We start from the raw sequence: 17,032 nt of genomic DNA on the forward strand, positions 1-17,032 counted from the left end.
AGGACATAGGAAAGTGTAGTTAATACAAGGTCTAATGTGAATGATAGAAAGAAGTGGTCAATTGACAAAAATTGCCACTTCACTTTATTAATTTGGAAAGATTTGGTAACTAATCTTTTAAATAATTAATAATCTATGAGTCTGTCAAATATGTAACAAAATTTTGTTAGGAATTCAGTGTTTGTGAATAAACACTTTCTCTCAAAATTATCATCAAAGTATTTCTTTTGAGAGTAATTTACACAATCTTCATAAAAGATCTTTGTTGAGTTCATTGGCGATACCTGTATTCACTTCGTAGACATTCCTTCCACTAGAATATTCATGTGCTAAGCTCAAACCATTCAACTGTTCTGTCTCTTCTGGTCGAGCTAGAATGCAATACGTACACGGGGAATAATTAGACTATAAACCAGTTTCAAGTACACATCTGCATGATTGTCCCAAAAAACGAAGAATCAAATCTAATCTACGGTCTAGAATTTGAAAAAGGCTACTAACTATGAAACACAGTCGAAAAAGTATCTCAAGATTCCTTATACAATGACCAGAAAATGCTGCATAATGCAGGTATAAATAGCGGATAAAATATATACTGCCAACTTCGAATAATCATGTCTCTTTCAAGAAAGCAATCATCGCATAATTATATCAGTTATGAAGTATTATCATTACTAGGCCTGCTGGTGATATGAATTATGATACAATTTGCTTTTTAAAAACTAACCGATATAATCAAGCGTCGGCTTCCTTCGGATGATTTTGTGCAGAAAGCACTTCTCCCAGCAGAGACAAACTATGATGAGTATTGTTAGTAAGGCAAAAGTAACAATCAATATTGTAGATAATACTGCTGATAAACTGAAATTTCATTAATTTTCCATATGACATCAAATTTGGAAATGTTAATTAAAATAAAATGCGCACTTTTTCCTTCTATTTGCTTAGTTCGATGCTATAAGAAAAGCAGACTAAATATTTTGACTTAAAGAATTATAAGAGATATCGTTTTCAAAGAGCATTATGATTTCTCCACTTTCCGTTCAACAATTTAGTACATTTTTCGACATATAGATTTGTTCATAAATCCAATGTAGAGCTTATGCTAGGTTAATTCATAAAATTCTTCACATTCTTGTTCTCATAATGGACATTTGAACCCAACATATTTCTCTTAATTTTGCTAATGTTTAGTCCACAAATTCTTTATTAAATTCCTCTTATTGAAGCTGAATGAATGGCAACATGTCGGCATCTAGTCTACAAGGACTAAGCATACTACCATGAAATTGTTCACAACAATGTTTAGCATATACTGCGTTTGGAAATTTTAATCAGTTTATTTTGAAAAAAAAAAATAATATCAAGTTAAGGCCTAGCAGATACTATCCTCTTCCTTTGAGTTGAAATTTCTTAACTACTTATCATTACTACTAAGAGATAACAACATCATTTCTACTGTTAACAAGAAATAAACGCAGTTACTGATTCTCGAGAAATGTCGGTTCACGGCAGCAATTAATTTTAGGCGGATTGCAGCATTGATTCTCCGTTTCACGATGAAGTTTTGTCGGACATACATATGTATTTACATGCCGCCTTGTTTCTGGTGATATTACGCCACCGCACTGAACTCGTTCTGAATATTTAAAAATTTCTTAATTCATATTCTCTCTCTCCGGAATCGTTATGTTGCTAGTGTCAGCATTTTGTAAATGAATATAATCAACTATTTCTTTAAGGAATTTCGAGGAATCAACAATTCTAAATAATATTGAGCTTATCGAGATAAATATCACTGAAATTCAAATGGATTCCAAAATAGAATGGTGGTATTAGCGAAGGAGAAAATGGATCTACTTAATCTATTTAACAATGTAAGAATTTAAAAACCATTAATGTTTAAAATAAATATCAAAATAGAAAGTTACGAAGAACATTAGCATCACCAGCATGAACAGCGAATAAAGAGCATGAACAAATGCCAATAATCGTACATAGCGCTTTTCTCATTTCCAGAAATTATAACTGAAATAAAGAAAATAGAGATTTCTTGAAGTTGTCAAAAAATTTTTTTGCATTAAAAATGATAATGGGCGAGCAAAATGCACGAGTGTCATTTATCATAATAAATTTTTTAATTTATCGCATTAGATTTTTAAGGCTTGCTTTTTCCAATTAATAGACCAAATTTATAAATAACATCAGCAAAAAAAAAAAAAAAAAAAAAAAAAAAAAAAACCAAGGAGAAAAATTGTGTTATTGTTTGCAGTTAGATTTATGTTTCGAAGCTGAACATAGAAAAATTGAACTTTTTTCATCAACAGAATTGAGAAAGGGACTAACCCTATAAAATTCACAAATTTTCTGAAAACAAAGTTTCAGGCAAAATAAAGTTCACTTCTAATTAAATAAAAAACGCTTTCTGAATTATCTGGGGAAGTGTTTTGTTTTTAAGCACAGGTTTTGTTTTGAAAAGAAAAATGATGACATATTACATTACTTTAGTTATATCATGATAAAAATGTGATGGAGTCAGAGAATGGGGACATACCCGAATGGAAAGGAAGAAAATGGAAGGTGAAATAAAAATAAGCTCCATTTCGATCTTTTTTGAATGCAGAAGCATTCGATAGTAAATGTTTGTCAATTGATTCCCATTACATAACAAATGTTCCAATCGCCGTATTGAAAAGAAGCAAACAGATATAATTGCTAACGGTGACTGACTATAAAATTCAACTAAATTTTAAAATTTCTACAAAATTCCTTTTTCAAATTTATAAAAAACCGGATTGAATACTAATTCCTAGTTGTGCCTTTTCCATTTCTGCTTCTATCATTCATTCATCACTACCAATATTTCCACATTATTCCAATAGTATTATTAACAGCATTTTTTTCACCGGCAAAGTAGTGATTTTTTTCTCCTGGCAAAACTTTTCCCTCTACAAATGAATATTCGGCTGAAACAGCCGAGTGATTTCAACTTTTCTGTTTACATCATTTCCTGCTAAGAGAAAACTAACGCGGATATTTGTTAGTTTTGCCAAAATATAAAATGTGCATTTTAGACATTTCCCTAATCAGTCTTCCACTTTCCTTCTATTTTAATCGTCTATGTGCGCAAATCTATTTGCAGAAAGTAAGAGTTCACTGAAGCATCAATATCATTTTGTTTAGTTAAATTAGCGCAATAGAAAATTCGAGATGAGGAAGAAATTAGAATAATTTGCAAATGAACAAAACAAAAGTTCTAGGAAATAGTTTTTTCAATTTGAAAAAAAAAGTTCATTTTATCTCACGAATTTGTTTCTTAAACAATATTATAAAAATCAGATAGGTAAAATGATTTGAATAAATATATTTGTTAAGACTAATAATGTTTGCAGCATTTGATCAATTATTCACTATAATTTTGTATTTTGATAAATTTTTACAGTTTAAAATTATAACATGTAATCATTATGATTATTATTTTTGTCATTGTACTGAATTTTGGAAAGCTAATTTGCTGCAGAGCTTGCTTATAATTACTTCATGTGCTACATAAATGGGATGAAATTTCTTCAGCTAATTACTATCTTCACTTTTCTTCCCATTCTTCTGGTCATCTTCCATGTAAAAGCAATGAACAAACTTTGATAACAGTCTTATCTAACATTTTAAAATGAACAAATGTGCAAAACCTATCTAATTGTTTAATATTGCTCAGAAATTTTATATTAAGTGGTCTAAGATATATAAGAGTTGAAAAGGTTACTGATTAAAAAACGAAGTTAAAAAAAGCAGACGAAAAAATATATTTAATAACCTCGAATATCGAATACCGACTTTCAAGAACACAACTAGCTCATAACTGCATCACATACAAAGTTTTTTGGCAAGGAATAATTAAGTGAGAATTATATTACTATCTAAGTCTAATAGTGAGAATAAATCAAGATTGAAAAAAAAAAAGAGACAACCACATGATGCCTTTTTTCTTTCTTTAATCACTTAAAATACAAAGATTTCAACAAAGATACATTGATAAAAAAGATTTTGCGAACAGAACGATATGTAAATAAATTTCTTTCCACTATATATTATCTCATTCAAAATTATAGAATTTCATCGTAATGGAGCCAGTTTTATCGCAAAAGAAAAAATCGATTGCTATTATTGAGTTTAAAAAAGCAAATTGCAACCTATAATTAACTCAACATTTTCATATTTCCGCGATTTCATCTTCCCTTCTTTTTTTCACAGGAAGTCAATTCAAATTCTTCATGGAAAGAAATGCTAATTCAAATTGTTTGTTTTAGCGTACACAGTAAATTCAAGTTGACAAGCACAATAACAAAATCTGCTAAGTAAATTTCGAAATCATAGAAACTAGAAAGCTTGATTCAATTCTTTGGCGGATTTGAATAGCTATGTTAGCTCGATTTCTTAGAAACAAAAATTTTGGCACTAGTTCTTAAATGCAATTTGTAGAAACTTACAATCTTGTTATTGTTTTGACCACTCGTAATGAAATCTGACTTAACCAATCTTACATTTGATCTTCTCCGAAAAAGAAGCCAAGTATCACAGAAATTAGCTTTATGATTAAGAAAGAATGCTAAAAATATGCTGATTTCACATAGCCATAAATGAAAGTATCACAAATTTAGCGCAAAAGGCAGATGACTAATTTAATAAGAAGCTATGATGTAGCAGCAGATGTTCCACATTAAATGGGATACCATTAAATAGAATATTAACCGATGAATGCGTAATCTTGATATGGAATGCATTTGAAGTGAATTAGTTGAATGAAAATCATCTAAAATAAGGCTGAAATATAAATTATTTCACCATTGAAAGGTTTGCTGTTTGAGTTTTTTAAATAAATGAGTCATTCATTTACTACTAAATTCATTTTATTATTTATTAACTCACTACTTGTTCTTGCCCCCATTTTATTTTCTCTCTTCCTTCCACTCATGATAAAGCCTACCTAGCAAATGACTTTGGAATTTTTCGATTAATGATTCACTTTTAGACAGGTCACACAAATTGAGATCTTCGGGTAAAATGAAAATTTTGGAAGCTTTTTTTAAAACCTCGAAATATTCATCAAATCTGTCATTCATTCCAGCAGCAAAACAATCTCTACTAATATCATCGTTAAATTTTTGAATAAATTTTTAGTCACATGAACTTCATAGATCAACATTTATTCCATCCCTTTTGATCTTAAATTTATCTTATTCATTTCATTCACATAATTTTTCCTTTACATTAACAACTTTCATTTCATTCATTATTCAGTTTTTTTTTCAAAATTCCGTTTCATTTCATTCATTATTCAGTTTTTTGTTCATATTTATAGAATAAATGAATTCAAAAAAAAGAAAGAAAAAACAGCTAATAATCGAATTTGACAATTATATGTAATACAAATAGCAAAAACATTTTTCTTGCAACTAAATGAGTTGCTGCGTGGGTGCATACTATTGCTGTCGCTGTGGTTATTGTTGTTGACATTGAATTGACAGGAAGAAAAAAGTGAGGAGCAGATGAATGCTGGAGCCTTTCTCTGGTAGCAGACAGATCTTAAAAATGATTTAATTTGATTTGACTATAAATGTATGAAATGAAACGAATTTTAAAATTAAGCAAAAAAACTACACAAAGATACCTTTTGGATATTTCATTGCTCGTTTTATTTCAAGGTCAACTGAGAGTACCATTTTTTTTTCACAGAACATTTTCTTTCTTTAAATGATAATTTGTTTGAGGAAAGGAAAGATAACAAGGAAATCATTAAAAAATAATGATATTAATTGATGTGATTTATTATCCAGTAATTATTCGATTCTTATAAAAATCATTTTCGCTTCAACTATAATTTTTAGATCTAAAACTTTAACATTTGATTTAGCGGTGATCCGAAAATATGGAGATAATTCTGGAATAGTTTTGATGTAGCAATTCATCATCAAACTGTATAGACCTTCAAAAACTGAGTTATTTAATGCCCTGTCTAAAGAAGGTTCTACTGTTAAAGACTGCGATATTACTCATTAAAAAAATGGCATTGACTAGAAAAACTTTAATTGAAAAATTTAGAAAGACATCCATTATAAAAAAAAAAACTCTTCATATGTAGAATTACAATCCATCAAATGAAATGATGAAGATTGGAAGTAATAACAGAAGGAACTGGAAGAATACTTCGACAATCAGATGCGATCAGCGATAATTTCAAACGTTGTAGTATGGATATCTCTATAGAATGAGCTACCTGTTTGAGTAATACACAATATTTGTCAGCAAAAGAAAAGGAATCATGGTCAATAACAAACTTCAGCAATTATTAAGAGAATTGGTAGAAAAGAAGCTAATAGAACTTCAATAAAACAAAACCAGTATGCCACTAAAAAAAGAATTTCAGTCTTATTTACGGTATAATAACGCAAATTAATTTTTATCCAGTTATGAATTAAAAAAAAAAATGCTTAAGATAATAAAAGAGAGAAATTTTAAAAATATCGAATATCAGATTTATTCCACATTAAAACAGCAAATAAAATAAATAAAAAAAAAAAAAACAACACTATGCCTCAGCTGTGTGTGCTTATTTCTCCACTGCAAAAATCCTCTGAATACTGCGTAGAGAAATGAATTCAATAATTATCAACAAAAAATTCGATGAATTCAATAATAAAATTAAATAATAGCAATTATCATTAATTCGATAATTCAACAAAGTAGGAGAGTTCTAATGTTATATAAAAAGTTAATCATTAATTTTCAGATTTGGTTTAAAGCTAAAATATAAAATTAATAAAATTAAAAAATAGATAAAATTTTAATAAAATTAAAATCAAAATTAAATTGGATAAAATTAAAAACGAAAAAAAAGATTGATAAAATTAAAGAAAAAATCAAAGATTTGGATAAAAATTAACAAACTTTTTTGTAGCACTACATTTGTGACGAAAGATAATCAAAAGATTGTATTTCTTACTGTTAAAAGTAATTACTGATATTAACTGCTCAAAATTAAATGCCTAATAGAAAAAAATTTACTGTAACACTTAGCATTAACTCTTCTTTATCATTCGTAATTACACACTATTTTGCTTTCGAAATCTCACTTCGATAATATCTAAATGGTTTATAAATTGGAAATGTTAAGAAAAGAAGTTCCAATTCTTAAAAATTTCCAAAAAGTCTGAAGAAGATTGATTAATTTCTACAAAAAAAACTTGTTTCACAATATATTGAGCAAAAGAAATGAAAAGTTGTGGAACACTGGAGAATAGTAAAGGACGACGAGTACACATAGTAAAATATTTGTGAGTAATTCTGGAAATATTTGTGTGACTCTCTAAAATCGATTATGAAACAGAAATGCTTCTTTTAGTCTTGGGACTATCAAAGCTATTAATCTAGGTTGCTCTTATTCCTTCGTTTAATTATAAGCCAATATTTTTTTGAATTATATTAACATCAAAATTTGGATATTTTAAAAATTATTTTCTAACCTATAATTTTTAGATTCGTCATAAAACATAAAAGATATTTTTCCAGGTTCTTTGCTTATTTATCCGTCGATTTACTAAAATCTAATCTTTTCCAAAGTTCGATTTCGTGATATCCAAATTTTTGCTTTATTGAATCGTATTTTCTGCAGAATTTTGTATTTAAAATTTTATAAAGTTCATCAACTGCATCGAAATCTAATGATGACAACATATTGTGTTTTAAATTACTTTTACCATCAATAGAAATCCAAGCTAACTTGAAGATTCATAAAGCCGCATCACAACGATACTTTTCAGTATGCTACAAAACACATTCCTGCAGCAATTAAGAATGAAATTTGAACTGTATTGAACTGAATTTTCAGTTCAGTTAACAAAGGTCAAATTAGAGCAACGATTCATCTTTTGCAGTGATTTATTCTGTTCTGCTGTGCATTGAAGAAAAGTTTTCAGATTCGTTTTTGAATGGATATTGAGACATCTATATACTTTTTTTAGCATACTTTTTATCGATTATTTCACATAGTTTACCCAAATCAAGAACAGTTATCAGTAAAACAATTACCTTGTTATGAATTGACTAATAAAATTTGTTTGATCTATCATAAAATTTATAATTTATGATATTATTACAATATTACATGCCGAAAAAAGACAAGAATGAATTATGAATTTTATTTGATCAAAATTGACTGGATTTGACTGATGAGCAATCTCAAATCACTGACATTATCATAACTGCTGTCGCTATAGCAAGCACTTCGTTGTTATCGATCCATCTTTTATTCGGCCAGAAATGTTTTTTGAACTTATATCATTTTTGAATGAAATTGAATGAAATTTCCGATACAAAAAAAAAAAAAAAAAAAAAAAAATGATATAGTAAAAGAATATGCGTAAAATGAATTATAAATCAAAATATCGACAAAAGAAATTTTTTGCAAAAAGTTATATTCAAGACAACTTTGAAATAATTTATTCTGATCTGCTCCTTCACTTCGAAATTTTGGCTAGCAACAAATGGTTTTTCTTTTTACCACCCAGTCGGATAGATTATAATTGATAAAAATTTTCGACAGTGGGCAAATTTTATAATTTCAGATAAATACGTGAACAAGAATAGAGGGATCATGAATGGAAAAATCATTTCAATGCAGTAATGAAATTATCTTAGTGCATAACAAATAGATAAACATAAATGAAAGAAGCAAAATGAGAGCGAAAGAGAACGATAAATCATACCTTTTCAATGAATTACAAAAAATAACAATTTCAAGAAATGGGAGGAAATAATTTATAAAAACATGATGACTCATCGCATGACACTATCATAACTGCTGTCGTAAACAGCAAGCACCGCAATGACTCATTATTGTCGATCCAGCTTCCGTCCGATCGGAAATATTTTTAAAGTTACAATATCATTTTTGAAACTTTTTTTTTGAAATTACAATATTTCAATTTCAAAAAAAATTGTAGTATCATTTCCTTGAAATTATAATACCTATTTTGGAAGAGTTCTTATCTTCCAACAATACTTGTGAACTGTGAACTGTTCGCAATAGTCATATATTTACGTACACATTTTTAATTCGCTACTACAAGTTTAACATATTGTTAATATATTAGCTACTGTCAACATCCTTTGTTCATAAAGTAAACTGGCCTGTAACTTTAAAATTAAACAAGAGAAAAAAGATAGGAAATAGATCATTTTATAGAAGCTCGGCGCAAATTGACACCCATTAAAGAGACAAATAATTTTTGAATATCTATATTGATATATCCCTTTCTTTAACCAGTCTTGGTTAACGGTTAAGCTCAAGTATCACTGAAATTTTATAATTTTTTAGAAAAAAATCGTGCAAATTTTGTTGATGGTATTAATACTTCACAGTTTCTAAAGAAGATGCATTAAATTGAATTTCCGCTTCAAAAATCACAGTTCACATGCTCTAAAGCATTTCATTAGTCAAGTAAACATCTTTCTATGATCCGTAAAGTTACATTTTTTGAATTTAATAATTTCGCATCACAGTTTGTTAGTATGATACAAACAATGAATAATGCAATTCTCACAATTTTACCTGCAAAGATTTAATGACTTAACGATTTATGACTTTAAAACATACTGTCGTGAAAGAAGAAATATTTAAATTATTATATCCAAAACTAACAAATTCCTCTTATCTGATTCCTTTTCCTCACACAACAAAAACCCTTTGTAGCAAACCCTTTGTTAGCAAAACCCTTTATTAGCAGTCTTTGTTTCACATCAGTTAAATATCCTCTGCCGGATATCTGGTCAGCTCAGTTCTGCATATAAACCATCGTCCTCCATACGGTGGTTCATTCTGCATTTTGGGTTGGTTTTGATATCATTTTAATGTTTTATAATTATATCTTTCGTTACGCGTTTGTTAATCGGTGTAGCATCCGTACGATATGTATAAAGCGCTATTATTTGCTTCATGTTAAATAAAGGTTTAATTACCCAAGTTTGAGGTTTCACGACAAAGAATAATTTCGGTGCCCGAGGTGAGGTATGTCGGCCAGTATAATTGTTCAAGCTACACCAGTAAAAGCAAATCTCGAGGGACTCCTCGATGAAATACAACAAATGGATCTAACTCCGTTAGACCAAAAAGCGACAGTAGAAGTATTGTGCCAGCAATATGAAGCAAGGGCAAGGATCATCAAAGAAAAGTTGATGCGCCTCGAAAAATACGTTGGCACTCTTGAGAAGATCAACGACAAATGGTTGGAACACATTCAACTAGCCCCAATGTCGCAAAAGAAAAAAGAAGAAAAATACGAACAAATGGCGAACGACGATAGAGGTATTTTAAAATTAATTAACATAGGTACGGATACCATTATAACCTTATCTATGTACAAGGATGATACAGAGTTAGCCTTTAAACGTCTATCACAAATTAAAGAACCTAGCTTAACTGAATGTCGTCCAGTAGTAAATTTACCACAATTGTCGTTACCAACGTTTAGTGGAGACCCTAAAACATGGAGAGAATTCTGGAGTAGTTTCGAAGCCTCCGTACACTCTCAAAACATACCAGATATCCAAAAATTAAATTACTTGGTTTCTTGCTTAAGAGGAAAAGCCCTACGGCTAGTAAGAGGTTACGATAGGGCACCTGAAAACTATGGAATTATAAGAGAATTATTAGTGGAGAAATTTGGTCGTGTTTCCACTATAAGAAAATTACTTTACAATGAACTCATATCTACAAAACGAAACAACCGAGACTGGAAAACAATAATCCAAGAAAGGGAGAGATTGTACTCTTAAATGAATCGGGAATTCCAAGAGGAATGTGGAAATTATTACGGATCAAGGACATCAAAATCGATAAAGACGGTAAAGTTAGGAACGTTCAGGTGGAAACTCCCACTGGGAAACTTCTCGATCGTCCAATAAATGTCTTGTATCCTCTCGAAGTTAATGATGAAGAAATTCATTTTAAACCTAATAAGAAAGAAAATATGAAAATTCCGGAAACCGAACAGAACACTAAGGAGCTCCAGGAACCTATTGCGATGCGAACTAAGAGCAATACAAAACGACAATCTCGATTAAAGGAGGACCAAACAACTATCACCGCACCATCATCAGAAACCTGTAGAGATTTACACGATCAAAAACAGATCAATGGAAGTAAACAACCCCCACTTTCTTATGAACCCCACGCATTACCCACCTTTTCTGGTCGGGAGTGTCGTGAAAGACGAAATATTTAAATTATTATATCCAAAACTAACAAATTCCTCTTATCTGATTCCTTTTCCTCACACAACAAAAACCCTTTGTTAGCAAAACCCTTTATTAGCAGTCTTTGTTTCACATCAGTTAAATATCCTCTGCCGGATATCTGGTCAGCTCAGTTCTGCATATAAACCATCGTCCTCCATACGGTGGTTCATTCTGCATTTTGGGGTGGTTTTGATATCATTTTAATGTTTTATAATTATATCTTTCGTTACGCGTTTGTTAATCGGTGTAGCATCCGTACGATATGTATAAAGCGCTGTTATTTGCTTCATGTTAAATAAAGGTTTAATTACCCAAGTTTGAGGTTTCACGACACATACATATCAAATATGAATAAATGTATATTAAACAGACATAACCATCTGATATTCGTATAAAAAAAGACCATAAATTAAAAAAAAACTTCTAGTAATCACATGACTGCAATAGTCAAAGAGAAGGAAAGATCAAAAATCAAGTATGAATTGGCGAAGTTTCGTCGTTTCCATAGCAAAGTGAAAATTGTATTCTCTCATGATAATTATCTAATCATATGTTTGTCTACTTCCTCCATATTACAAGAAGATTATGCCGAGGAATGTGATATTATCAGCATTGCTTTTACTTCCAATATGATCCTTCAATTTTTCTTCTGATTCGCTTCCAACTTCTATCTAAAACCTATTTCATCTTTTGTATTTCATTGCTCTGATGTATGGTACAATTACTGTAAATACGATACGATAAAGCAATTTGTGATTAAATGTGACAATAATAATATTTTGATACAGATTGTTTTCTTTTTTTTTTATTCATAAACAATTCTAGCAATGGTTTTTCTCTATCATTTCTCTTTAAGCCATTTTTATTATCTTATTTCATTATTATTTTCGCTCTTCCAATGTTTGCGAACGAAAGCACAATGCTTATTTTTTCAATAAAATCTGATTCAATATAAGTGGACAAAACTCACTTTAACAAATTTTTATTTGAGAAAAAGATTTTATTGCATACATTGATTTTATAAATGATCTTTGTTCGCTTGATATAATCTACTTTTACAGTTACCAGTGTTGAATTCACTTGTATGCAATATTTATTCATTCTTTCCCATGATCAACCTATAATCAGTACTGTTTATTTTTTTTTTCCTTTTTTTTTTGAGCACAATTTGCTATGAATTTCATTATGCAATGAATTTAATGGCTTCAGTCAACAGTCTGCTATTTATTCATTTATAATTAATCTGCTCCAATCCTCTTATTTTTTTAAGGTAACTTTCGTATTGTAAGCCAACTTTTTTGCACGAGCAAAGTTTTGCTCATTTTATATTTGTTTTCTTTCCAGTTATGTTAACATTTCCTTGGTTTACTAACTGATATATTTTATTCAACTTGCCAAGTATGAGATTCTCATAAAACTAGTACAATTTGTATATTATACACTCTTGATTGGGAAGGAAATCAATTTAGTAAATTGTATTGTCGATTTAGCATACGTTTTAATTTATAATTGTAATTTTATATTTATTACGCGTGTTTGCATTTTTAATTTATTCATATCGATAAGAGCATCAATAAATAAGGCAAATATAACACATCGGATAAAACGTTTTTGCTTCTTTCTAAAGTTTTATTCAGAATTTAAACAAATCCAGCAGGAATAATATCAACAATCACTGCTCTACATCACCAATAATCAATACACCTAAGGAATAATGAGCGCAGATACCGATAAAATTGTTGAAGTTCTTCTTATTATTATTCTACCGGTAAGACTCAAAAAATCTTTTTCAATCAGTAATAAATTGTCTGAGAAGAATATTACTATCAGTGATTTAATTACCTATAGTTCGTGCTCATTAAATTTAAATTTTAGCCTCTTTCGATATGGCACCACGAGCGCAAATGCACCTTTCATCTCTTCCTGAATATACTCCTAACAGTATTTCGCATCTTGCCAATTGTTATTTATACTACTTCGGCTTCGTCGCATGATCACGGCATATTTGTATTAACTAGTATTGCGACCACATTCTTGGCGCTGTTAGCCACTTTATCGAATATTGTTCACGCAGTATGGTTTTGCTTAATACGTAATAGATAATTATATGTAATACTTTTCTTTGGTTCGTCAAAAAAAAAAATTATATCATTGAAAGTTTGAAGGTCGAAGGTTATAATTATTAGATTAGTAGCTAATGTTATTTAAATATATATGTGAAAAATCTAATGAAATCCCGTAGATAAAAAACATTCCCAAATTTTCATGGATCCCCAATCAAAATTAACAATCTTATGTTGACATTAGAATAATCACAACACCTTAAGCTAAACTTATTACATGGAATAAATATTGCAAATATCTCATAACAGTTTGATTCTTCTACAAATTATAAATACATTTTTTAAGATAAATATTTCGAAAAGAAATTAGAAAATATAAAGATATTAGTGTTATAATTTTTGTAAACATAACTAATCATAAGTTCTATAATTAATTGATTTACTTTAACATTGAGTTAATAAGGGAAAAATCAAGTTTGTATTTTTTAGTATTTCTGTGGATGTTGAACATCGCTTATAATCTTAATTTCTCAATCATTTTGTCCAATGAATTCTGTACTTTCGACCCTTGTTAAAGAAAAGTTTTAAAATAAAAACACTCTCTTGGAATTTTGATAATTCTGGTTTTCTTTCAAAAGGCTTATCCATTTTTTTTTTCAACATTCTGTAAGCTAAAATATTAGATAAGGTCTGATAATGTTTGAAATTATCAATTAAAATGAACGGTTTCCTCCTGAAAAAATAGATTTTTGATTTGCACTTATTCAGTTCAGCAGTTGTCTTAATATAGTTCATGACTGACTATGAAAAATATTTGGTTATGTTTTGTAACTCGCAGTTTAGATTCCTCTAATCCAAAATATTTAAGGAATTTGGTGAGTTGAAATGTTTAATTTAAATAATTTTTGAATTATAACGCACACTACAAGCGGTTTTGTTGATGATATTTGCTGAATAACTATTTTAAAAAAAGCATAAGTCGTTAGTTTTGATAAAAATAGAAAGAATCAAAAAGAAAAGAAACTCTAAAACATTTGAATTTTCTTTTCTAATAAGAAATTTTTGTATCTCTTTCATCTTGATTTTTCGATAAATTAGATAATAGATATGCAAATCATGGAAATGGGTCGATCAGTTTTCCGTACTTTTTCTCCTTAACTTTGTCTTCCTTTTTTTTTTTCTCATTATTGCAATGACATAGTAATTTGAATCATGAATCTATGGAGAAAGAGAACAAACATTTTTTAATTACTAATTCACTCAATCTTTTTCTTTCTTCACAAAGAGAATAATATCAAATCATTCATTGTATTATTGAATTTCGCAATTAAATTATTGTAACAACACCTGCGCCGTACGTGGAAACAAACCATTTCTATTTACCTATTTATTCACAAATCACTCTGATTTGTTGAAGACCAGTAATGAGAAGACGTTCGTCTGTACTTCTTGCTCCCTATAAAAATTCTGGTTTTTGTTTTTTAAAGAGGAAGGGAAAATTATCGCTGAGGAAAAAACCAGTTCCACTTTTTCTTTTTTATTGTTAAGTAATTATCAATACCAAGTACAAAAAAAGTTTAGTTTAAATCTCCTAAATAACAGTAATTCGAGCAATTTGAAAAGAAGAAACTTTAATGTATCACTTGTGATTTGCGTACAGAGCTTTAGATGTTTATTGCATAATAAACTTTTTTTTTTTTTTTTTTTTTTTTTATTTTAACGTGAAAATAATTGAGGTTGTATAATGGAGAAAAAAAAAGTGAAAACATTTGTAATTAAATTTTTGTACCAATAACTTGAGAGAATACTTTTTTGTGTTGTTTGAAAATAGACAAATAATTACAAAAAGATTTATCCTTTGTAGATGTTATAGAACAACAATCAGAGAATATCGATATTAGAATTAATTGCCAGGTATCGTTTGAGATTAAGGATTTGATTAAAGCATATAGTACTCCATTTCAATCAAAATTAAGAGAAAAAATGATAGAGATTCTTTATATTATTTATAACTTTTCAAGTTACATTTATGATTTCCTATCTTTTCTTCAAATATTTACATTCTTACTTAAACCATTTCGAAATATCTTTGTTATAGCAATATATTTATATTATAAAATTGTTCCGGTTTTTTTCGGCACAATAGTGTCAAATGATTACTGAATACAAATAATTCAGACAAGGATAACTGGAGGAAAACAATTTGTCATATTGAACTTTTCGGAAAATATTGGATAGAATTTAATATAATAATTTATAAATCTCTTAGATTATTATAATTCCATATCTCAAAGAATGCAATTTTGATTTATAGTAGAAAAAAGTTTCTCAAAAAAATCACTCAATATATCAGACATCTTATGAAATGATTTTTGCACTAAAAGCAGCAATACATCTCGAGTTTAAGAATCGTAATAAAGGAGAAATATATTTAAAATTATCATTTTTGAAGTATGAAATGAAGTGCAACATTAATAGTAATAGTCCCTTTTTTATATTTTGCTATCATTCACACTTTTTGTACTTCGTATTGACTAATTGAGATTAGACATTGTTTCGGTACTCGAACATCCAATTTCAAAAACTTTATTTAAAACACTTTGTTAATGAAAAGAGTTTATACAATTGCATCAAAAACATCGTTCTCTCAAATACTCATAAAAATCACCAAAAAAAAAAAAAAAAAAACAAAAATAAGAGAAAAGGCCGCAATAAGTAGATTTAATGTTTTAAAAACTCTTCATGAAAATTTTTAAACTTTTTTCTTGATTTTTGAATTTTTGTTAAATAAAAACAGAAGTCACCTGACAAACTCTAAACAATTTCGATAGTAATATCAGTACAACACGACAAATGAGTGTACTGTCTAAAGTTGTAATATTGTGAGAAGTTTGCTTTTTTTTATTTATTTTATTGTAATAGAAGAACATTAAACATCAAAGAAGAGTGTAAGTTAAAAAACGAAAAGTAATAACTGTGTATGACGTATCCTTCCTAAATTTGTAAAGTGGAAAATTATTATATTTTGAGAATGGCCATTATATTGCATTGTAAAACAAAAAATTGTAAATAGAGTGGTATAATTTGAATTACAAAATAATAAAATTCCAAAAGATTATCGGGTTAAATTTTTTGAAGCAAAATTTGCAAAGTTAAATGTAACATTTTGCTATTGCGACGCAAAGTTAAGACTTAATTGTAATTTACAGACATACTTAGAAAATTAACAATAAGAATAAATGAAATTTGATTTTTGCAAAAATTGCAATGTAAAATTAATGATTAATGAAATAAACGTTTCTTTTTTTTTTTTTTGTAGTCATTTCTATTACGGTAGATAATAGTAATTTGAAACGAACGGTGTTGAGCTGTTTTGTTGACAATATTTATTTGGCATGGCATAAAAAATATCTATTCATATTGCGAAGTTTTTTTCCAAAATTTATATCCTAAAAAAATTCAAAACAAATTTCTTCCATAAATTGCACTTTGACTGATTTTTCTTTATTCAATAATCAATATTTCTAAGTTTCAACATTTTGCCCTAATTTACGAAGTTACAGCCAATATTACGGATATTGTGTATGTGGTATGTGTGTATATGTCATGAAATGATGTTGGTGAATTATTGGGACATGTTTTCCGCACATTTAAAACTTTTAAAAATTGTTCGAAAT

General features: G+C 28.7%; 1 protein-coding gene across 1 annotated transcript; it reads right to left on the minus strand.

The window, feature by feature from the left end:
- Positions 1-249: 249 nt before the first annotated feature.
- Bm11022 (Uncharacterized protein) lies at positions 250-2,013 on the minus strand (the record flags this gene model as incomplete). Its single annotated transcript, XM_043075634.1, has 4 exons — positions 250-371; positions 728-861; positions 1,486-1,639; positions 1,950-2,013. 4 exons carry the CDS (start codon positions 2,011-2,013, stop codon positions 250-252), a joined length of 474 nt encoding a protein of 157 aa, XP_042931568.1.
- Between the last annotated feature and the right edge of the window lie 15,019 nt (positions 2,014-17,032).

The sequence above is a fragment of the Brugia malayi genome (assembly GCF_000002995.4).
Source record: "Brugia malayi strain FR3 genome assembly, contig: Bm_v4_ChrX_scaffold_001, whole genome shotgun sequence".
Classification (NCBI taxonomy): Eukaryota; Metazoa; Nematoda; class Chromadorea; order Rhabditida; family Onchocercidae; genus Brugia; species Brugia malayi.